Here is a 23,928-nt window from a genome sequence, read left to right as displayed (position 1 = left end):
TTTCAGCTACTGTCACGGAGGTCAGGGTTCACATCTTCCCAGAGTTTCGTCAGATGACGCTGCTGCTGATTCCCAATGAGAATGACACATCTATAACAGTGTACAGACTCTTTCAGGAGTTTCTATATCGGCTGACTTCACTTTCAGCATAACACCTCGGTTTAGATGTCAAAACCTTCTCCTTTTGCCATCGAACTGAAAATGAAGTGCACGTAACTGTCTGACACAGCTCAAGGAGGCAATGTAAGACATCTCTGCGGAATGTTCTGTGTTGCGATTAGTCGGTCGATTCTTCGGAAAGTAAATCAACACCAGGCTAGATCATATACTTTCATGCAATATTTCTATCTTTTACTTGTTAAACAAATTCAAAAGTAACCATGAACTCGTGGAGACACAAATGTTATCCAGTAGGTTATACTTCTGTATGCCGTCACTGTGGAGGTAGTGGAGGGATGGGTTTGGTCAATTAGTTGAAGGATTATGTGTATCATACTAAGCGGTATAATGGCTGGTAAAGAACGCAACATTTTCGAACGGGCTTTTTCATCGATCAATGTTTCGGTCATTTTGAGAAACAATAATCGGTGATGAACTAATAAATAGTCACGTGGACAAATGGACACCTGTTGTTTAGCGTCAACGTAAAACCAGTCATCGTTCTAGGAGCTGTCCTATTCACGTTAGGTAAGTTCGTGCTTGGACGTGTGGACTGATGTCTCAATACCCCTTTTTATCGTTGCTCAGTCCATTCCAAACGACAGATAGCCAATGGTGTTCAATCGGTTGACCAATGTGGGTAGGGCAGAATGACTGGAGGTTACACACAGTAACGTCCCGCGTATCGTAGTAGGTCATATCACTGGTATAACCAGAAATTTCGTTGTAGCTTTCTGTCGCTGCATAAAGTGCTATTGCCCAGACTTCTAGTTTGTGAAGTTGTAGAAGGCGTATCTGTTGTATCTGTTTTTTACGCCAAGCTATTCGCACTCACACGTGTCTGCTAGTTAGTCCCGCCAAAGTATATATCATCTCTGTGATTTTGACCAGCTTCTTCACGGCGGATGTTGTCCGAAGTGACCGAAATGCTAAGCAGAAACTGTTTTTAGAGGTTGTATAACTTCTCGGACAATACACTAATCTAATTGAACGATATATTTGATAATTGTGGAGAATAGTTAGAGGTTGCAAAGGATGATCAAATCGTTCGCTTACAGATGTATCTGAAGTAAGTAAATTTAGTCCTGACTTATACTGAGATCTGGAAAAGAAACGCAGCAAATATTGGGCCAGTGGATGGCTTGCCAATTAGATAAAAACCCGAGGTGTCCAAGCGACTTCAATATATTGAGCAAACTGCAATTGTTCCGTGGAACGCAAGCCTATTAAAGTTACCGACCGTCTGAAAACAGAGAAATAATCTTACCAAAAGTGTTTCCATCTGTATTGTTTTAAGTTTCACGGTGGTATGAAGCGTAATAAGTATCAGCAGTCCATAATACATGTGTTCGATTCAAACTGATCGCTAAATGACTAAACGGGTCTGCAGATAAGTCGATGCGCGAAATGAAACGAAGTTAATTGTTCGTGTAGGNTGCGCGAAATGAAACGAAGTTATTTGTTTCGTGTAGGGGATAGGTTCAAGATGTCCAGTAAAACAGAAGTTTTTCCAGCCTGCGGATGAATCAGTCAGCAGCGAACAAACATAAATACACAGATTATGGAGGAAGGACTTAAAAACAGAGATTGATGCGTTAGGTCTTGTTTGTTTAGTGGGCTAGCGGCTGTTTGTTTGAAAATCAAATGGAATCCGAGGTTTTAGATAGGCGAGCTGCTCGAATAGGATCGAGTTCAAATGAGTCAGTCGCGGATAATGGTGCTAACAGGCTGTCCACGTCTCGCATGATTTGTGTCATGCATTCTGTTGTCACAGTTAAAGCTTTGAAGTGTATTTGCGTAAAAAAGAACAGCGCAGAGTTCGGGCAGTGGAAAATATTCCATCTAGTCTATGTTGGTTCGGAAACCACAATGACATTGTAGCGTAATATTCATGTACAAATGAGATTTGTTTGTCTTTTCAAACAAGAAAGTAGTTTATCCATATACTGTGACTCAACACACAGGAGAAAGTGATGTATGGGAAAGCCTTGCGTGGGACGTTCAGTTGAAAGGCTTGAGAATCTCTGGTATCCATCATGACACCCAGCATAACTTCGTATGTGCACTTGCGAACCACATAAATGTCAAATTTTGAAAAATGTGAAAAAATAGAAGTACATTAAAAACCTTGGTTTCAGTGACAGAAAATTGAAATGAAAGTATGCAATGCTGCCTGAATTATCCAGATGGTGAGCACACAATCAAATGCAATTGGCTTCACAAGTGGGTCGGCGGATTAATGATCTGCCAAATGTTACAACAGGCAACTGTTGATCAGTCACTTGTCCTCTGATAACTCCCAGAGGCTAAAGCTCGTGTAAGACCACTTTTTTAGCTCATCAATAAGACTAATGGTCTTGTGCGGAAAATGTTACTCAAAAGTATTCCATAGGAAATCAAGCATTCCTCATTATTGAGTCTCATCCCGCCAACGACAGATTTGTGGCTTTGCAATTTCCTCCTGACATAACACAAATTATAGGATCACTGAAAACTCGTCAACCTCGTCAACTCAGGATCTGTCCCTTCCTTCCTGAGACCCATTAGGTAGACCTTCGAATCCCGAGTTTTCGTCAAATTTATGCTCTACTACCAAAAAATAGACTCAATTCTACAAATGTGGTTTAAAGCTCATGACCAAACCTCCTTCTCGAAGGAGCAGTATGTTGTGCAAACCCATCAATGCATAATGCACAACTTGGACTAAATAAATGATTGACGAAAAAAAGATAAAAAATGAACGAATCAATAAAGGAATACATGAGAAAATAATTAAGTCCACGAGGAAGTCTTTTGCTTCCTGGAAGGTCCTTTTTGCATTACATCGAATGTTGACTTGTTGTTATTACCATTATTAAAGTGGTTAGCAGTGACTTGATCAACTAATGAGATTTGTTTAATAATGATTACGATCGGCCGATTGCACAAGGCTCATTAACCGAGCGTTACAACTTTGATTCTGGCTGCCTCTAAGTTCGAATAGATTTGTGGGTGCGCGTTCATTGGGAATTGTGAGGAATGACATTCAATATGCATTTAGTTTTATCCAGATCTTTCGAAGGATAGCTTTTGAAAAGGAAGATTATGAGAAAAATCTTCACACACGAAAATTCAGACGCGTCTAGTGTGCGCTGGTGGAGTACTGGCAACGATTGTCTCGCATATCAGTTGTCCGGAGATCAAACCCCGGTGCGGCCAAGGATATGCACAGCTGATGAGCTGTAATATGTTCCGGAAACCCCATTTGGTGTGAACTCGCCAGAATAAAATGCATCTGGGCAGGAGGACGACTGTGCAAATGAGAGTGATGTGAACGTGAGCTCTAAACCACCTACAATAGTTTTATCCAGATCTTTCGAAGGATAGCTTTTGAAAAGGAAGATTATGAGAAAAATCTTCACACACGAAAATTCAGACGCGTCTAGTGTGCGCTGGTGGAGTACTGGCAACGATTGTCTCGCATATCAGTTGTCCGGAGATCAAACCCCGGTGCGGCCAAGGATATGCACAGCTGATGAGCTGTAATATGTTCCGGAAACCCCATTTGGTGTGAACTCGCCAGAATAAAATGCCTCTGGGCAGGAGGACGACTGTGCAAACGAGAGTGATGTGAACGTGAGCTCTAAAACCACCTACAACTAAAACTACATTTTCCAGCTGATATATTTGCCTAGAGTTTGGAGAAATATGTCGCATATTAGCGCTATGTGGATGATGAAACTAAACACACATGAGATTTTTATTCGCCTCGACCAAAAATTTAGCAATGAGTCATTAAGTCCAAACCGCGGTGGACATCAAAGTGTTTATTTACAGGGTTAGAGTAACTGATAGCTCACCTAAAATAACGGTCAGCAAACAGTCTTTCGTGATTTAAAGTCAGCTTGTATGTTCTCATTCAGCCAATGGCCACACCATTAAAAGATTGGCTGCCAATATCATCGTTCGATGAACAGTTTGGGTAACTGGTGCGAGCTCAGCTGCAATAATGGACTTAGTGCATTGTTAGCAGATCCAATGAAGCCTGTCGTGTCTAGTACAACGTCCCGGCAAACCATTTGCAGTCTATACAAAATCACCCGCTTTCCTCAGCGAAATTCATCCGTTTAGGCAGATCTGAACTTTGCAGGCTTGACTGACACTGAATGTACCCTCAACGAAAGCAAGTCTGATCGGACTCCTAACGAATATGCAGTGCGTGATACTGACTTATCTTGTTTGTTACTTCCGCACAGTGATAGGGCAACTTAAATTTACTTGTTTCGGTGATCTTTCCCCCTATTTTCACTTTATTTGCATTGTGTCTCTCGTGCATCTAATTCGTGATACTGTTTCACAATTCGGACTCAAGAATGTTAGCATCTGATAAGCATCAGTCAATTGGCCTTTTAAGTCCAGGTGCTGGTGGTCGTAAATGTTCATATTTTCTTGTATGAAGCACCATTCTTGCTGTCTTAAAAAATTGCTTTGCATTCTAACGTCCCGTGATCCTTATAATTATCCTTTGCTAGCGAAATGAACGGAGAAGACTAAACTAAATTTTTCTCAGAATTTAGTGGTCAGCTCACTCGAAATTACGGAAATAACACGCCATTCTCTCACTCTATCCAGCTGGGAGACGGAATTTGGGGAATGTTGGAAAGGTCTATCAGGACAGCGCTAACATTTCAATGATTTCTTTGTGTAATCGAGAAGAATACAACCAAGAATATACTTCGTGTCCAAATATTGATGATAACGTTGCTCCTATTGTTTATCATGACGACCAGGATAGCTGCCATAATGCGTTTGGCCGGCCTGTCTAATCAATCTGTGTTTGCCCATAGAAGACATAGAGTAGTAAACAAACAGATTAAAATGCATGCAATGAGGATAGGTTCAACAACAAGTCATCTGTCATCTCAGTCGACATTGTCAGGGAGAAAGATCACTAATTGCTGTCGGAGGAGAACACTTATGGTGCTTGGGTGAACAGAGCTAGGCGTATTATGGATGAACCCAGTCAGTCCAGAAAAAAGTTCTCTTAGGTGACTGAGGATAGCTGAAGTTAACAGAGAGATAAACCTTCAACTGATATTTTGACCATACAAGTCAGGTAAAAAGCAAAAGCCAAACCTTGCGGAAGTATCTGCGGAAATGAAGATTTAGTGAGTAAACCCGCCGCTGTTTATGGGCTTTGGGCACCACAGAGTCAATCATTCCAAAAGCATCGGCATCAGCACTAAAAACCGTGTACTGGACGCACAGTGGTTATAGCTGCCGCAGTTTCGTTCACCGATGGTTTGGGGAGGTGGTGTAGGAAACTGTGCATTGAACATGGTAGCTGATATAATTTGTACGTAAATGCAGGGTCTTAAGTGGATTTTTAGTCGAGGTGATTGGAAAGCGAGCTATGTGTTGAAGGCAATAACTTGGATGCACAGAGCCACTGAGCACCCGGCTGGACCATGTCTGGCAATGTCTCTAACCATTGATGTGTCCCGTCTAGGAGTCTCCATTCAGGGAAACAGCAATGACCAGCGCAGTTGAGTTTTCAGGTAATGACTTTCATACTTCGCTGCCATCATTTTTTGACCTCCAATGGCTGGTCTTCACCCTTCTTATTGGTCATATTAGGGCAATTTACAAATGTCTATCGTCGCGCCCACGAGAGACATGTGCACAGCTGCATGGATGACGACGAAGGACAGCACTTCTCAGCCATCTGAGCTGAGGTACACCACATCAGCGGTGCCAGATTTACCTTATCCTGCAGATGGCCGGATTAGTTCCGTCAGTCGAACAGTGACTAGGGTTGTTAGTCTGAAAATTGTGGGATCAGATTCACCAGGTGTTCTGCCTAGTTGGTTTCGATCCGTCGGCAGTTGAAGGAGACCACCCGTGGTGGCCGAAGTAGTAAGTCTGCTTCTTAAATATTATCTCTAACGAGTCCTTTCTACAAGGGGAACGTAAGCTGCGACAAATGGTTCCTTGCCTGGCATTTGGCATTGCGGCAGCTATAACTATAGAGAGTAAAACTTACGAAACAGTACAGTGTTTCGTTGGTGTTTCCGGAGCGATGAACTTGCAGCAGGTTTTCTAATTGCGGTTGATGATATTGACCTATACAGGGGTTGGTCTATGTATAGTGGAGCCTAAAGGATGAGCGGTTAAACACTCCCGCGTTCAATTGAGATGTTGCGCTGCAAGTGAGGTCAGGGCGTGCGGAATGGCCTAGAAGTGCAATACAAATGTTTGACCTTAATGGGAGATCATCAGTGGTACCCATCTCACGAAGTTCCGGGTGGTTTCGAACCTACAACATCCCGGTTAGAAGTTTGCATTCAAACAAGAGAAAGCGAACACCAATGTGGTTAATCCGTATTTATACGGGATATAGCGCAAGTCATTCTTTAATCACAGAGACTACGTCACTTGATCAGATACTGGCTGAGTCCCAGTTCTCGGAAGGAAGTGTCATCCGGATCTCAGTATTCCGCTGTAATATAAAATAAAGTTTAGCGTGCGAAGAAAATGTCAATTCTCAACCCGACCAAAATAATTTCCACAGAACTGGATAACCACTTCTCCAGTAGCTACTTGGACCGCTAATCGTGAGCACTATTCGTCCTGCTACATTTACCACTTCGTCTTTTAGGAAAGACGTCTTGACATTCAAAAGAGCCTCAGGCACCTGTTCAGTGGACTGTCAAAAGAAATGTCTCCGGACATTCACTCACTTCTTCCTTAAGAAGATATTTCTGGTAGATTAATCAATCCGTAACAAGACCGAACACCGGCCCTTGAACCTGGAAATGGAAAGCTGGAAAATACTTAGTTCAGTTGGATTCAGCAGTGCCCAGCCGCTTACAAGCAAAAACTCTGTCGTTCTCATTATTACAAAACTTCACAGTTAAAAAATTTTAGCCCCGCAATTCTTGAGCTAGGTTCTCCCTGAAAATTCTCTCAGGCTGAACCTGACCGAATCTTGAGTAACGACAAAAATCACAGGTGAAAAAGTCATCTTTTCGTCACGTAAAATGCTATTTTCAATAATGATGGTAATAAGGACTCAACAATATACATGGTTGTTTTTAAAAAGTACTCAGAAAGGGAACCTACACAAAGAAGACTAGTCGGTAAAATGTAAAAACAAAAGGATTTCCCACAAGGTTTGCTATTTTAATCTGTTTATCGTGTGTTGATGGTTTGATATATCTAATGGCACAACACCCCTAATCATAGGAAAGGAAAGTTGGTGATTCATTTCATCATACAAACGTTGTGGCTATGAAAACTTGTAGAAAACCAACTTATAGTACAAATGAGTATAGTATGCCAATCCTGTCTAGCATGTGTTGATGTAGAACGTAAGGCAGATGAAGACGCGGGGACATTGTCTACCCTGTAAGCTCTGATAAGTGGTAGCCGGTGGTCGTGGAATGTCAACAGGCTTCGGGCAGTCTTATGTGTAGTGCGTTCCATCTAGACAACCTGTAGAAGGTTATTCAGATGTAACTTTCCTTGAACGGTATCCTCATTTACGCAAGCTAATTAACTGATAGCAATTTAGTTTGGTTTGTTTCAGCTAATTTAATTGTAGTTCTATTTATTTGGGGAATAGACAGCAATGCAATTCCCTTCCCTTAGGGATTTCATAAACTGAGACATAAATATTTGCGATTCACTATCATCATTTCAGTTGGAGTTGATGCGTCAGACTATTTGCTGTCTACAAATTTTAATGGTACGTCAAACGGCACTTATCATCAAACATGCACCATGGGTAAGCTTCTCTATGCGTGGTCCCCAGTTCACTGTAGTGAACGTTTGCTTGACTTTTTCAGTCCAGACATCACCCGCTCAGCTCGGTGTACTTTGTAGATTTGTCCAATTCCACTGAGCTGGAATGGCCTCCTCACATACAGCCTCAAGGAATTTATATATCGGTACGTAATATGTGTCCCAGCTAAAAGTTTCACTCCGTGATGTGGTCAATTAGTTCAAAAAAGCATTAACGCACCTCTTTCTGCAACGAAAACGATTAGGTAAACGCATCAGTTACCTGGTTTCGCGCTTTCATCTGGCAAATGAAGGGGAAACTCTGATTAGTTTCGGGTAAACGAGAACCAAGAGGAGGGCGAGCTGCAGCTGATCACGCCTCATGCAGCAAAACCGCCCAGTGTGTTTTTAGTCTTGCGTTGTTGATTCTAGCTTTGGTGTACCTGATTTCACATCAGTCCGTGAGGAAACAATCTAGGTAAGTGCGTCTGGAAACTTGAGTTATGGCTTGGGATGTGTTGGGCGATAACTTGTTGTCATTAATGAGTGATTGGCATTTGCTCACCACCAAGCACCACCCTTCCCCCACATGCATAGAATTGCTCTAGGCCAAAAGCAGCAAAAGCAGCGGCGCAAATGGCCTAATGAATAATGTAGAAATCGTCTGGTCTAGACTAATATTGAGATCGCTGCCTTGTTATGTTTGATCGATGCATTCAGCGTCAAGTTCAACGTGAGAATAGAACTGTCTGGTGGATCAAAGTAAGTACCACAATATTAATAACAAGAGGTTCCATAATTTTGCTCCAATCTTAAGAGATAAGTGCTAATCATAAGTCACCATCAATTCCCTGAGTCTTCTGCGCGGCGAAGAGGAACTTTTGTTTACGATTTTCCCCGAATTCTCAAAGTTTTGGCGAAACTCAGCTGTTTTCTTTAAAGAAAGAAGTACGCTTTTCTAGAACTGCCTGAACAAAAAAGCATCAAAACCGCAGAGAATAGTCCATGTATCAAAAAATGAACACTCTCCTCCACTATGATAGAATGTTTGACTGCATAACATATATTTTCCACTTTTGTGTAACACATAATCAAAGTCACGAGTTAAACAGGGTGGAATCTGCTCGTAGAATTCACTCATTCGACTTGTATGCAGCAGTTCCACCATTTATTTGCGATATTTTGCATTTGTATCCTCAACAGGACACAACAGGTGAATTTTTCAGGCTTCTTGAGAAAGTCAGTGTTAAGATCGGTTAGCGTCTGAGAGAAGTCCGACTAAAAATGCAAGGATTGATGATGTGCATCTCCACAATGTAGATCACCGCTGCTGAATTTATTTGCGTTGTCCCTGTCTATTTTGGTTTACCGTGGTAAGCACTTGTTTACGCTGTCATGGTTCACAGCATCGGAAGATAGACAACTCGCCTTTAGATGATGAAGGTTCCATCGAATTTGATGGGTTGCTCGCCTTACTACGATGTACACGATGGGCGAACTACGCACAAGCGGAACATGTTGAATTCCTTAATGACGGACAAAACGGTCGATCGATGGCTTTCGGCTGTTTGATGAGTTTTCTGCATGACAGATGGATTAACCAAACGGGTGCAGTCTTGCGCACAGCGTAAACCAGTGGAATGTGAGTTACTTCATTTTTTCCTGTTTACTAAATGTAGGCCATGGACTGCGTGGAGCTGCTGAATCAGAGAGTGCGTCCGTGGCCTCCTATGAAATTGCAGCATCGACTTATGTTGCGATTACAGCAAAAAATTAAATAAGCGGATAAGAATGTCTTTTTAAGAAGATTTTTTCGGGAGAAAAAAAATCAAAATCAAATCAAAAGCAAAGTCACTTACCAAGCACTATAGCACCTATGGGGCGTGATAATGGAATTCGGAATATCAGCCGGGAGACTTTGCAAGAATTTAGCTGAATGTTTCGAGTTCGACGAATCCACGCATACTGATTACCTTGGTTCCTACAAATGCTCGCATTTCTGCCTTGGTTGGTGGACGCTCGATTTCATAAATTTGAATCATTTATTTCCTGCAATGTGCGGGACCAATACCCAGTCTCCGGTTCGAAAACTGGGGAAGTCAATATTTATTAACTCTAGCTATTTGCCGCATGCGTTTGTGTGGAAAGCTTTCAGGCACACCTTATAAGAGCAATTAACCCGCCACTGGCAGACACTCCGTGTGGCCGATCGTATACCGACTGATAATCAGATTGAAGACGATGCTAAACTTTGTTCCGCTGCACTTGACCATAGGTGTGGTCAAGTATATAAAGCTGACACTGACACCAGTAAGTTTGGACTGAAAAATGCTTTTAACCAGGGGAGCAGAAAACATGGTTTTATATACCGTCGTCGATTATTTATGTTGTTCCAGCCTCCACCGATGTCGGTATTGTCATTTGGTATTCTACTTGATTGGTACCGAACTCACGCTTGTTATCGTCACACCACCCCTTCTTGGGATCTTTCAAAACAAAACGCTTCCTTCCTAAAATGAGATGTTCAAGCCAGGGAATACTAATAATGTATTTGCACATAAGTAAAAAAAACAAATACATCTAATAAACGGATTAAAACCAGTAAATATACAAATGCAAACAAATAAAAATGGAAACGTGTGTAATGCTGACTCGAAGAAATGGAAATGATCTTGTTTGCAACCCACTCCCATGTCAGACTATGAATGATACGTTACTTCGCGGATGACGGGTCTAAACCAGAGTGAACCAGAGTGGTTCGCTGCATGCTTTTCCACTCTGGACGTTAAATATCTGCATCCATCTCAGAAAGGTGCTTGTTTCCAAAGACTTAGTTGATAACCTTCAGGGTTCTTTTCGCAGAAACATCATAGAATATGCCAAAAGTTTGCTTCAAAGCAATTGTGCATGTTGATGCAGATGCATTATTTCATGATTGCTGTATATGAACCATTATAATCGCTGTGCACACAAATTATGTTGACATCCTACATGTGTCACCCGGTCGGCACCACGAGGAGGTGGTTCACTCACTAGTTTGATTTTAAGGAGAGACCTAAGCGAATCCAGTTGATTCTCTCGTTCATGACGTTTACAACCAGAATGCTGCATGCCTCACCTCATGTTGCATTTTAAACTATATTGGAGGTATCGCAGTGCATTTTCTAGACTATATAAAGGTAACTGTGACCTACCTCTGGACGCTGTGTAGTATTGAAAACAGGTGCTTCCGGCTGCAAAGTTGGCCAGGTCGCGTGCTGTTTCCATCTGATTGGAGTTTGGTCGAGTCAGTTACAGGTAAGGAAGTCGGCCGGACGACCAGTTTACTGTGCAGTTCGTCCCCAGGTTTGCACAAGCCTGCGCCAAGGATGCTTCGCCAGTTCAGTACCAACACCCTTGCTCGGAATTTCAACCCAACCTTAGTATCTGAGTATTGTCCGCCACATCTGTGTCGTGCGTGTATTTCCCTAGTCCCGAAGGTCCCCAATCCAACTTTGCGGACCAACTGAGACAAAACTCCGTTACACATTTTTGTCCGATATTTTCCTAAAGTGGCTTTTGACCGTTAGAGCCAAAAATTACAACTTCCCCCATTCAATTTTGTATTTCTACATCGTGAGGGTTGTTTGGAAGCAACATTGCCGCTACTCGCCGTGCTTTGTAACTCTTCAGTAACTGCTTCTAACCTCAAACAGGTGTTTGTTGATATCTCTAAGGCGTTTGATTCGGTATCGCAAGACACAATTGTCAGATCTGCCAAGGTCTTTGGAGCACCGTCACTTCTGGTTCGATACATCGCACAGTCCTATGAGGATGTCGGAGCAGTTTTTCCATTTTCCCAAGTTCACTGCTACATAGGTTTGAGGTAGGAAGTTCCGCACTCCCCAATATTTTTCATGCTGAAAATGGATGAGGTTCTAGAGCTATGAATGTCACAACCAGGATATCAGTTCTACGACACCTTAGTGGAGGGCTTTACCTTCGCTGACAACTAGATCGTGTATGCAGAAGCTCGCCTTAAAGAGGAGCTCGACGCTGCTGGGGTCGAGTACAGAAGAGCCGAGGTGACGCCCGAAAGACGAAATCACCGATGAGTTATGGGAACAAAAGACATCGGGTGATAGCGTTTTCGGTTGTACCATTTTGCTCCGCAGAGGACCTCCTCACTTCTCTGGGTACTACAGACACCGTGACACATTTGGGCGTCCCCTTTACTCTCATCGGGAGAGAAGTCTTCACCGACAGCAGCTGCTCGAGCTGCTTAATGAAGAGACGTGCTCTGCGATGGAGACGCATTAAGTAATAGAAATCACAAGGAACTGCCTGATATCTGAACCGATACATTAGCTTATGTTTGACCAAGTCTATAGAACCAAGATCAGAAGGTTGGACAGTTACACCAGGCGGCCTATTCGTGGCTGGCTAAGTTCACCGAATGATACCATCGGTAAACAATATGAAGGACTTGGTATCCCAGGTCTGAATGCAATCATCCGAATGCACAGGAGAGCGCATATAAAAACGATTCTCTCTACCCAAAGCCAAGTACTACGCAATGTCGTCAGTGATTCCACATCTGGCAAGATTCTTCAGGATCTCAGCCTTGCGACCCGAGTACACGTGTATACGTTAACTCCAAGGAATAGCTGGTGATTTCACGGAGCGAGAGTCCGCACAACAGTATTGATTGTCTTGGTTTGTGAGAGTTGGTCACTTCGCCTCTCTTGAACCGATGGGTTGTGCTTCCACAGTATCTAGCTCCAGTACAAACGGCCTAGGACAAGAGCTAGAAGCTCCCGGCGTGGTCATGTTGAAAAGGAAGAAGGCCTGCGCTGCGAAGCTGTTTACTAGGAAATGCCGAATGACCGGTTACAGACCATTGAACAGGGAAGCAAAACTCTAATCTGCATCTTAGTTACAAAAACTAGACACCGATCTTCTCCCGAACGAGTCTTCTTGAACTTTCCTGGAGATTCATTGACCACTCATTCGTCGGTCAAATTCAAGCAAATGTTACAAAGTGGCTCCACGAATTCCGCAACAGGTATCCCTTTTTCAATAGACGCAAAGCGAAATTCCACGAACAACACATACCACTCACGTGCCTCCCCATCAGTAGTATCACCGTTACAATGGTAGCAGATGATCTTTTGTCATGGAAAAGGTGGACAGCCGGAGATTTCGGTGTAAATTGTACGCACGTACGCATAATGCTAGATCACGTATGACTCTGGATGTGTTCGTCATAACCAAGTTGAAACAGAACTCGCGGAACTTTTCCATCTCCTGGGACAAACCTTCATCTAGAGGTTGAGAACACCTACGTCAACATCTTTCATCAATCCTGACCCACTCGCTCTTTGGGAGCTCCGAGGAACTGTGATGTAAGTATACTCTCGGAAGGGTGCGGAGTGACTGTGTGGAATGAGAAGAAGCATGGGTATGATGCTGATGATTGTTCTCTCACCGTAATCTCGGCTCTATTTGCAATCGATTGTTGACTTTTGGGTTCACTAACGAATGATCATTTTTTATCGAGGGACCTGTGTTCCTCAATCCGCCAAGGCTGTTATTAGGCTGGAACTTCCTAAGGTCACAGCCGATGAATTCTGCTTGTCATTTTGGTCCTTCTACGTATTTCCGACAATTTAATGAGTGGTCCATTGCGTTGAGTATCCTTGCCATTGACTTTCACAGCTAACCTAGAATGGCGGAAATTTTGTGTCTGATGTATGAGTCTTGACTGTGCTTGCGCTTATCACGCCTTGTAGAGCATTTAGCATTGTCTGTCCCTTCTTCGGTTGCTGGTCCTTACGCGTGTTTCCATACTGAATATTCTTACATTGTCTCACTGGAAATTTTTGTGCCACGTCTACGAATTGGACGCTTGCCTTGTTTCATCTAATATTCTCTTGTACACCCTTCCACATCTGTCACTCAGGTTTATTTTTTGTTTCTGACTATGGTCTTCAAAAATACTCGATATTGGCCAGTAGTTATGTCGTCTTCGTTTGTTCGTCCTGGCTCTCTATTTTAAGCTTTAACGGCTGTTCATACTGCCCCTGACTTGTGTTGCTAATTTTTTGTGACAAGTGGATTATTCGTCTACTGGGGTGGGCCATATAAGCAAGACTCGTGCCTCTCGCCATGGTGACAGTAGCTGAGATGTTCCAGTCAATCACATTCTCCCAGTCGTGTGCTTACTTGTCAGTTAGCAGCAGCGTACCGCTTCTGATTAGTTTCCAGGTCTGAATGGGTCCAAGACTCGAGTGCAACCGGGTTCAGACTGCTCATCAGACCATCACACTTAATTGACAAGTGTTTTGCAGTTTTTCTGGCGACGGGTTTATTAGGCCGATTTCGCATCCCTAATTGCTGCTGATTGGACGAAGGTCTTGGGGCATATAGTTGTCCATGTATGGCGTTCAACCAGCGTCATCAGTCCCACCGAGTACCGGAGTTTTGACAAATACACTCATTCGCAAATCAATTAGGTTTTCATGGGAGACTCAAGTGAATCTCTTGTTTTCAATATTATTCAACTGAATAAGCCGGACAAAGGCCGTCTCATGTTTCATTTGGTACGGTATTCCAGAAATCGCAGTGTATTTTCATAAAGGAGTTTTCAGCAACATTCTGAGTAGTCTCCTTCATGAAAATATTTCACAGTTTCTTCTGTCACCTAACCAGTTCTATACGTACTATGAAGACAAAAGTTGACGGTTAGGTCAAAAGCGAGAAAGTTCCCGCTTTCCGTAGTAAACGAAATATGATACTCTATCCTTCGGAAAATCCTCACGCTGCTACACTTTTAGAAGCGACGCACAATTAAATTCTAGCTACCAGTGTCTTAGCTTCGTTAATTAAGACGATGATGACTTTCGTACGGTGGAGATGGTGAACACTATTAAGGTTACTCCTCTGATCCAACCGACATACCACCCTGAGGTGTAATGTGTAAAGTTCTGTAGCGATGAGGCTTTCTTCAATCAAGTTTTTGGTTCCCACCCCATTGAGAAAAATGATCCATTAATTTGACTTGGTTTATTCAAAACAATTGGATCATCCCTTATTATGGTGAGATAATGCAAGATAAAATGACGACACACAGAGTTGCTGTGCACGCATGATGCACTCTGGTGATACGGGTGACGTTACATTGTCACCACTGCGATATTAATAATATGAGAAAACACCTACATATGAACTGCGTTCTGAATGTGAGCATTTTAATAGTCGATTTTAGGAGACTAATGCACAGTAGACAAGTCCTATTTATACTTGAATGGTGTCGGAATACACAGGTTGCGGAGTATAGCACACTTAGACCAGGATCGAGAATAACCGGATACCAAGTGCTTCGAATAAGAGATATGTCTTTCGATTCGCACTTGAGAGTCAGGTGTGTCCAGTAAGGACTACGAGGGCCTCGGCGTTTGAATTATACCAGAAGACGTATAGCTCCAACCGAGTAGATCATACACAACTAGAAGTGAGCAAAATTCGGCGTGCTAGCCAACTATGATCTGTATTGCGCAAACTTTCTGATTTACTATTTGAGGAGTACGGTAAGATAAGACTAAATAAAGAGAAAATAAAGAGAAAACAAAAAAATCAGACTGAAAAAGCGTAGTGGATTCTTAGGTCCAAAAATATTCCTTTCATGTGGAAAAGTATTCGGTAAATGACATTACAGCGTGACAACTTTTCGCTGCCTATTTTTAGCTGGCAAGGATCAGTATTTGTTCCTATGTCCTTCGTTATCAAGCTGTCTCCTATGAAGATACGGATGCAAACCTTTCCGTAGGTCTTACACATAATTACCACGAACTCCTCTCTACCGTGCCAAATATGGGAGGAATCATGGATGTTTTATAGGATATGTGAAATAACTTTTGCTCAACTTAATGAGTACTGTGTAAAGACAAAAGCTTGAATTGTCCAGTGACGAGAGAGTTCGTATAACTTAATGTGTGGTGTCTTTTGCATTTATTTCGAACCACATCTCATATGCCATCAGCAGGCAAACTGTTGGCGCAGGGGTTTCGTGTACAATCAGACGGAGTTGGTCATATAACCAGTGAACAACTGCCTCAAAGAATACGTGCTGAAATATTGAATGTCCTAATTTCAACGGTAGAACCATAAAGGTATCAAGTTTGTTGCGTGTGTTCCTACTAAAGTAGAGAACAGGAAGAGTGTTCATGTTTACACAGTCACGCAGTGTCATCAGACAAATCACGAAAACATAGTGGGCAGTGGCAGATTTATAGCAATGGATGAGTACCATCCTCACTCCTTTGTGTAATCCACCCACTCCAGTAAACGAGCTCAGCCGATATTTACCGCCCCGACTACTCTTCTAAAATGGATTGGTCTATCAGCCTGCTCTACAAATTGTGAAATTGTGAAATGGAAGCTCTCATCGCATCGAACATGGAAGTTTGCATAGACTTTTTCCAAACTGGGAGATGTGCGGAGTTGCCGTTCACAATTATTTTCACAATCTTTGCCAGACTAACTCTCGAACAAATGCAAGGTAGCAACGTGCGTGGGTAGTTCTGAGGAGAAGAGAAGAGGAGAACCTGCTCATCGGCAGTTAGGTTTCAGTGACATTTATTTGAACAGTTAGAAGTGTAAATATGCACAGACAATAATCTATTTCTAATGGGAGTTGGGGGACGCATAAATTTCACTTGTAGTTACAAAGACTGAGGATGCAGTTTTTGGTAAACGCTGATGATGTTCTGGAGCATATCTAACTCATAGCATGCTTGTGATACTCAGCGACGCAGTGGCATATGGCAACAAGATCAAAATTTTTCGGCTGAGTTTGTGAGAACAAGTTTGGAATATCAATGAATATCTAGAAATGCTACTCAAAAACGGACTGGTAGGTCATATTAGTAACAACTTTTGAACTTTTCTATTTGTCCTCTAAGAAAAGCAAGTAAGGTTGAGGTTGATCGTGTTTAAGGGTAGAACGGGAGCCAATGGGCGAGTAATCTCCTACATAACTGTTTGCCCCAAAACTATTTGACGAATAAAGAAAAAAAGTGTAGGTTCGGGCAGATGATACATCGGTCTGTATTGGTTTCAAACACCTAGTGGTCCGAGTTAAGTTTTTAAAACAAAATAAAAAGATTGCTAAACGATAAAACAATAGACTTTTTTGATAATTCTGTAACCACTCATGTGTACGCTTCTTATAGGTAGATGCATTTAGCAACTGTTTGATCATGGGGTTAAGCCGAATGTTTTGGAATGCATTTCGGTGGACATCTGATAAATAGGCCTATTCACCAAGACCCGCTGCAGCGCGTGTCACACGGAGAAGTGTCTTGGAAGCAATTATAACACGGGGTCATAATTTGAAGTACGAAGGATCTATTACAATGCGAGCAATGTCGCAGGGTTGTCATTAGATCGTAGTAGGCCCTGTGCACGCAATTCGCACTGCGGCATTGGTACGGCAGTACAACCTATAGAGAATGGACTAGCATAGATAACAAGTTACCACCTCTCCAGTTGTTACGGTAACTTCCTGCCGTTCTTACACTTTAACAGACAACTTCATCGCAAACATTATCTTACCTTTGCTCCCAAAGAGGAATAGGACTCATCAAACAGCATCCAAATTTTTGGTTTGTATTTTTGCCAAATCGATAGTGATCCAGACTGATATGCATCTTCGAAACCGAACTTGGCATAAAGTTCTTCCTCAGTTTTCCGTTCAGTGTCCAAATCAAGATCGTTCAGTATCTGAAGAGTTTCCTGTGTCTCCCGATGAGATGTATAGGTCATCCAGCAGCACGGCTCAACCTTCAAATACAGATCAATTATGGGTTTAGAAGAATATAGACAATGCAATGTAGTGCAATCATCCTTGGTTTAAGATCACTTGTGAAAACGGTCAACTTTAACTGCGTCTGCTTAAGCGAGTATAGGTATAAACTGAAAAGATAGAGGTAGGCACGATCGGTAGGCCACGGCAGGGTTGAAGCTTTTGCGTATCGCCTGTGGGCAGACAGTGGCCGCCTCATTGTATCAATCTGGCTGAGTCATTCAATGTGATGTGCGGAGAACTACATGTGCGAATTTCCCTGACCAACATGAATGGCTTGTTATTAACCAGTTTCACTATCATAGTTGACTACCATTGAGATATATGTTCTTTATTTATACCTGTTGTAAGGTAAAACTGTACATTATGTTAAAAAATTCAACCTGTCCAAAGAGATCGCTGCGGTACAGCTGGACATCATGATGGGGCATCGTTGGAACAAAGTATATTCTATTCTTTCAACTCCTACCCCCTCATTACTTGGGTAGGTATTCATCTTAATTAGGATCAGCGGACTCCAGAGTTCTGCATAACAGATCTAGATTTGGCCACAGATTAATTACAGTATATTGAATGAATCGGGAATTTTACTACTGTGTGCTACTGGCGATAAGACAGTCCACTACGATCATGTTGGAGTGTCCTTACCTGGACGTCTGACTAAATATTTGTGCATGCGAAAATTGGACAAAACTTTACAAAAGGGTAGCGCCTTGTCGTCTTCAGGAGTCTTGATAACAAAAAATAGCGTTAAACGTACAGTTTCTGTCGGGTGTGAAACATAAATAAGGAAAGAACGTAGAAACATTCTGCTGCATAAAAGTGCCATATAAGTGAGTAGGAAATTGGATTAACTTCTAACTCACCGACCCGACAGTATACTGTCAACTACTTCGGACCAAACTCCAGTTGTTGTAAGTGCGTGCACGTGGATCAAATGCATCCCTGTAATATCCATCATTCACTCGCACCATTAAGCAGTATCAATCAATCAACGAGACAGCTCACGCAAATACACCGGATCACGTGACCGCCAGTTAATCGGATAAATCGGCACACATATTAACAACATGAGCTCTGTAAATTCATCCGCAAAATGAATGACATTCGTTTCATTTAAGAACTAATCCCTCAGCGGAAAAAAATAAAAGTTACTCATTCGCAGGTGAACATGCAGTCGGTTGGGCTGAAGTGCAATAGCGCTCCTAAGCAGTCGACTGATAACAGATGGTTTTTGTCTGGTGGAATGAAACCGACAGGGTTACACCGGTTTACTGAGGCGCTTTTCACACTACGAACATGAGTTGATTTTAGAAAATTTATTGTAAATCAACCTTATGAGTGTGCTTTGTGAATCTTCCCGTATAAAGAGAGATGACCTCGAATTCAATATATTTACATATCATGTTACTCACGCGAAATCTGTATTCGTGGAGCTCATTTTTGAGCTTTTGTATCAGTTTTGGTAAATAGTGGTGATATAACAAGACTTTCCACAACTTTTGGTTTGTAAAGCTCAGAATATTTCTCTGGTTAGTAGGTAGACTTCCTCCATGAGAAACCTTCAAGGAAAGCTGGTCTCTCTAGTGACCAGAGTTTCCAAAAGTGTCGACAGTCCGCTGGAGTCATGCTGTGTTATCCTATCTAGACCTTTCCATCCGTTTAGGTATTCGCGTACGCACCTGTATTATCACAGTATAGATATTTTTTGACAAGTATTAAAATAAATGCAAAACTTATGGAAAATCACTTCTTGTTATTTCAGTCTGGATCAGGTACAGCAGCTGTAGCTGGAGTGAATGGGGACAGCTGAGTAGAATATCGATCTATCGGCAGTCGAAAAATTCATAACCTAGAAGCAATATGCGGAATCTTCGTTCTTTTCTTACAACCTCCGATTCACATTTTAAGTGCATTTTTGGTCTTTCTGGAGGTCTCAGTGTGTCCAGCAACTAAATTTCATAATCTTTTTACCGGCAAACTTCCATAAATCTCACTCACAACGGAAATCATGTCATTTTGATGAGGCGTTGTTGAAGAAACGAGGCGATTGCTTCGCCGATAGTTTTGTAATCATGTAGCTGCTTGAGGTCAGGGGTAAGCTAATGTCTCTAGGCCTCGAATAAACCCAGTCGATAAAATTTAACTATGATTTCGTACATAACTTGACCTCATGATAATTCCCCAATTATTTGCTTACTCGCCCTTGTATCTTCGACCTATACTTATTTTGCTTATTTGTACCCGCAACTAACCCTGCTGCAAAGCCCGCCCCGTTCGACACCACTATACTTCCCGAACTAAAGCTGCCGTCTCTAAGATGAGCTTGAGTTCTGCAATGATCTCGCGGGCTACGCTAGCTGAAACCCCAATCCACAGGGTTCATCCACGCCAGGCAGGCCAAACCCTAACAGTTAGGCCAAAAGAAATGGGACCACGTACTACGAGCAATCATTCTACGAGGCGATCTGGAGGTGAAGTCGTATTGCTGTAGGAGTGTGAAGACAATAAGGTGTTTCCCTCAGGCGACCAAGGAATCAATAAATCCACACACTGCTTTGTGGACCAGATTTTTGAGTCAAACGCTTAAGGTGGGAAACTACAAGCAAAGCCCCTTCTTCGGCCTTGACAACCGGGAAGTATCATTTACTTGCAAAGTTCTTTGTCCACCGATATCCATTCTCGAAATCTTTCCTCTATGCAAGCAAACATCACTAAATCATTTAATGGCCTAGTTATCTGGCCGGTATGCTTTACAAATCCCTGCTGTCTATCGACCTCTACTCTCGGTTGTCCGCTTATTGCCTTGTGGACCATGGGAAATTAAGTTGTTCCTTTCTCGATATAGGTAGAAAGGACGTAATTGTGGCTTACGGCGCAAGCACAAACCAACCCCTACTGCTGAACGGAGTCCCAGAAGCATTACAAAAACCAACTCTCTATGTAAATCGTGTGTTTTACCGCATGTTGATTTAGCAGGTAAAGTCTCATAGAATTTCGCTCCAAGTTCTTGTTTTTCACCATTCACCTAATCCATTCTTCGGTATATTTAAGTTTGCAGTACTCTGTATTGACTGTCCCTCTCGGATGAATGTTGCTCGTAGTGTAGTGCATCCTTTCTGTTCTCTCTTTGAAGCAGTAAAGCCTTTCGTAGAATGGCTGTTGTAGTGTTGTTTGTGACGCATGATCTAGTGAGTGACTGATACATGTGGTTGGCTAGCGGCGTAAGCAAGTATTAAATCAACCTACTATCCGTTTAGCATATATCAGCGGTCTCAATCGGCACAACCGGAGGATTCAGAAATTCCATAGCAGGGTGACCGGTTATTGTCGAATTGCATGCCTTCTGCACTGAGATTTCTGTAGGGGAACGAGAATCCACCATTTTGTTCGTGGTAAAAGCTGAGACGATTTGAATTTGTGATTCCCACATATTACGGCCGCCTATTTAGCCCAAAAATGGTCATTAACTCCCGTCATCAAGGGACTTGGGAAACACAGTTTCTTCATTTAGTAAAAGATGAATTCAAACCGTTTCAAGGAAACTTTCATATAAGTATTAAAACAGAGTTAATCCTTAAGAATTAGTGAGTTGTTGAGTTAACACGAATTGCCCCATCTTATCTCTCGGCATTAGCTTCTTAACTATCTTAACTACTCATTCCATATGTGCCTTGGTTTTAATCACAGACCATTAGAAGACTCAATAAGAATGACAGTATCGGCCCACCAATAAGGCAGCGGTTTGCTGGAAAGTTATTTAGCTCCGAAGATCAACGTTATTTGAGCTGATTATCATTCACTCGATCGGAAGTGTCAGCACAACGTATGGATGAATGAGTAAACAAACGGTAACAAATGAACATTCAAAGAGCTTGGGAGGCTGGTGTGTGAACAACAAGGAACTGGTCCAAACAAGCAGATAATTCTGTCTGTCAACTGAGTTGCCCCTCGAGACAGGCAGATTCTGAATAAACGAATTGGCTTTTTCACTTCTCAGACAACACAAACCGCCCCGATATCAGCCTGCTTGTAGATAAAGTGCTCAGAACCCTATACCGTGAATTTTCATTCAAGTACAACAATACTGGTGTTAAGGACTCAGAGGTCCTCCTGATAAAGTTTGATTCCAGTTTAGAAGTGAAATTCCACAATTTTACTAAATGTTCGCATGAGTAGTACTACACTTGGTGAAGGCTGATTCTTTTTCCGTCTAATTTTCCCCAACATCCAACCATCTGCTTTTGAATCATGTTCCGAACACACTTAGATCGTTTCATGTTTTTAGCTATTCTAGAGTGTGCGTGTGTTCCCGTTTCAAACACTCTCCCGAGCGGACGTTGATGCACATACTCCCGTAAATCCATTATCCCTAGCCTACTGACTGTCATCAAATTGATGAGATTCTCGGTTATTTATGGATGGTCATAAACGGCTGTGAAAACATATGCATGTAATAACCGTGCGTGTAAGATAGTAAATGCTTCCCCTATTAAATTAATTACCTCATCTGGACCGGCAATCTTTCAGCCCCCGGTGAGCACCAAAGATAAACGTTTGACTCATTTTGGGTGTGGCTAGGTTAGTCACGTCAATTTGTTTATGCAAGCCGATGATAAATTCTTTTGGAGGTCATGACTCACTGATTCAGGCCATAGGATAATAACGTTATCTCTTGGCCGAGCACACTGTTTTCTCTTGCGTTCACTAGGGAATCAGGATCCAGAGTCCTTCTGAACCAGTCTTATGAGATCATTGACTCAAGTTATCCCATGACAGTATCACTTTAATGTTCAACAAGAAAACCACGCCATTTTGCATATTATGCTGGGAAAAAACAATTCTTACGAATAAATAACGTTATGGATGAACAGTAGATGACAAAGGATGATCTGAGTCAAACGGGCATGAACCTAGTTATCCATCATATGTGCCCCATTCACTCAAATTTGTGCTAATGCGATAAGCGTAAACTTAAAACAAGAAGGTAGAGAGGAAGAAATTTCGTGAAATTTCGTTGAAATTCTTGCAACCCATATGCAGATTCACTCTTCGCAAAAAGCAAGTTCTAAAGCGCAGTATCTGGCTTATATGGTGTTTAAACAAATACCTAGATTGGCCACCAAAAACAGTTTCGTAATAGTCAGTTGTCAAACTATCTGCTTTCGAACCGGACAAGCAATCCGTTCAAAAGTAGGCTAAAGTTTTAAAGTTTCAATTGGTTACAACTGATCGCTTTCAATATCGCTATTCGATTCATCGGTTTGGGTCGATAAAACGTAGAGCCAGTCCGATGGATAACTTGGCCGGATTGCGTTGTGAGAACAAAAAGATTCTGAATCGTAGATAAAGACTGAAGTGTGGAGGTACTGCACTATGCACCAGCTGGTTTCAAACGGACATGTTGGATGACGGTCGATTTCACACTATTTTACTGTAAGACCACTCACATGCAGACAAAAACCGGTTATGGCGAGGTGCTCCCTTGACAGTCGGGCGCGAAGCTTGTCTGGTAGAAACCACTCCTTGTGTTTTCAAATAAAGATTTATAGCTTCTAATACAAATATAGTGATGTAGAAAGCCCGTAACTTCCTTTCACCCGCTTGGTTGATCGAATATTATATTTTTAGTGGATTTCGTTATTTTACCTGATTTTTCCGTTGGATGTCATTAGGATGTTTGATTTCCCATTTATCTCAGAGTCCTGTAACCGCGTATGTCTTTTGTTCCGCTGTTCGTAGCGGGTGACAGACTGGCTGGATCCGGCTGTTTTGATTGCCTGATTTTCAGGTGGACTACCAAGCCTTGGTAAAATTCCGCTCCCTTTTCCTGATGTGAGTGAATATTCGAACTGTTCCAATGGAACTGATACCCGTCCCTGTCTTCAAGAAATTCAAACAAGTGCTACTGAGGCATGTTCTTTTGTGTTTGCGTACTCCACTGGCAAGATTTCTTCGCCTGGCGAAAATAGTGTTCGTCACAGTCGTTGCATTGAAGTTTGTGGATCACGTTCATCATTACATCCATTATTCTGTTTGGTTTTGAGAGGATTCTTCTCGACGTGGTGACACGCTTGAAGAAGACCGTTATCCAATATAACTGTAAATGACTGGCAATCATTTCCGCCACGATTTTGATATTCAGATGCGTAAGCCATCTCTCT

General features: G+C 42.2%; 1 protein-coding gene across 1 annotated transcript in view; it reads right to left on the bottom strand.

The window, feature by feature from the left end:
• The window catches only part of T265_10847 (hypothetical protein), a gene marked incomplete at both ends in the record, with an annotated part of 102,250 nt that overhangs the window by 24,679 nt on the left and 53,643 nt on the right, over positions 1 to 23,928 (bottom strand). Inside the window, one exon of the mRNA XM_009177332.1 lies at positions 17,515 to 17,742. Within this exon, the coding sequence (XP_009175596.1) occupies positions 17,515 to 17,742 (228 nt within the window). The remainder of the gene's footprint in view (positions 1 to 17,514; positions 17,743 to 23,928) is intronic.

Source organism: Opisthorchis viverrini, assembly GCF_000715545.1.
Source record: "Opisthorchis viverrini unplaced genomic scaffold scaffold181, whole genome shotgun sequence".
In the NCBI taxonomy this organism is placed as follows: domain Eukaryota; kingdom Metazoa; phylum Platyhelminthes; class Trematoda; order Opisthorchiida; family Opisthorchiidae; genus Opisthorchis; species Opisthorchis viverrini.
This window is presented reverse-complemented; position numbering and strand designations above follow the sequence as displayed.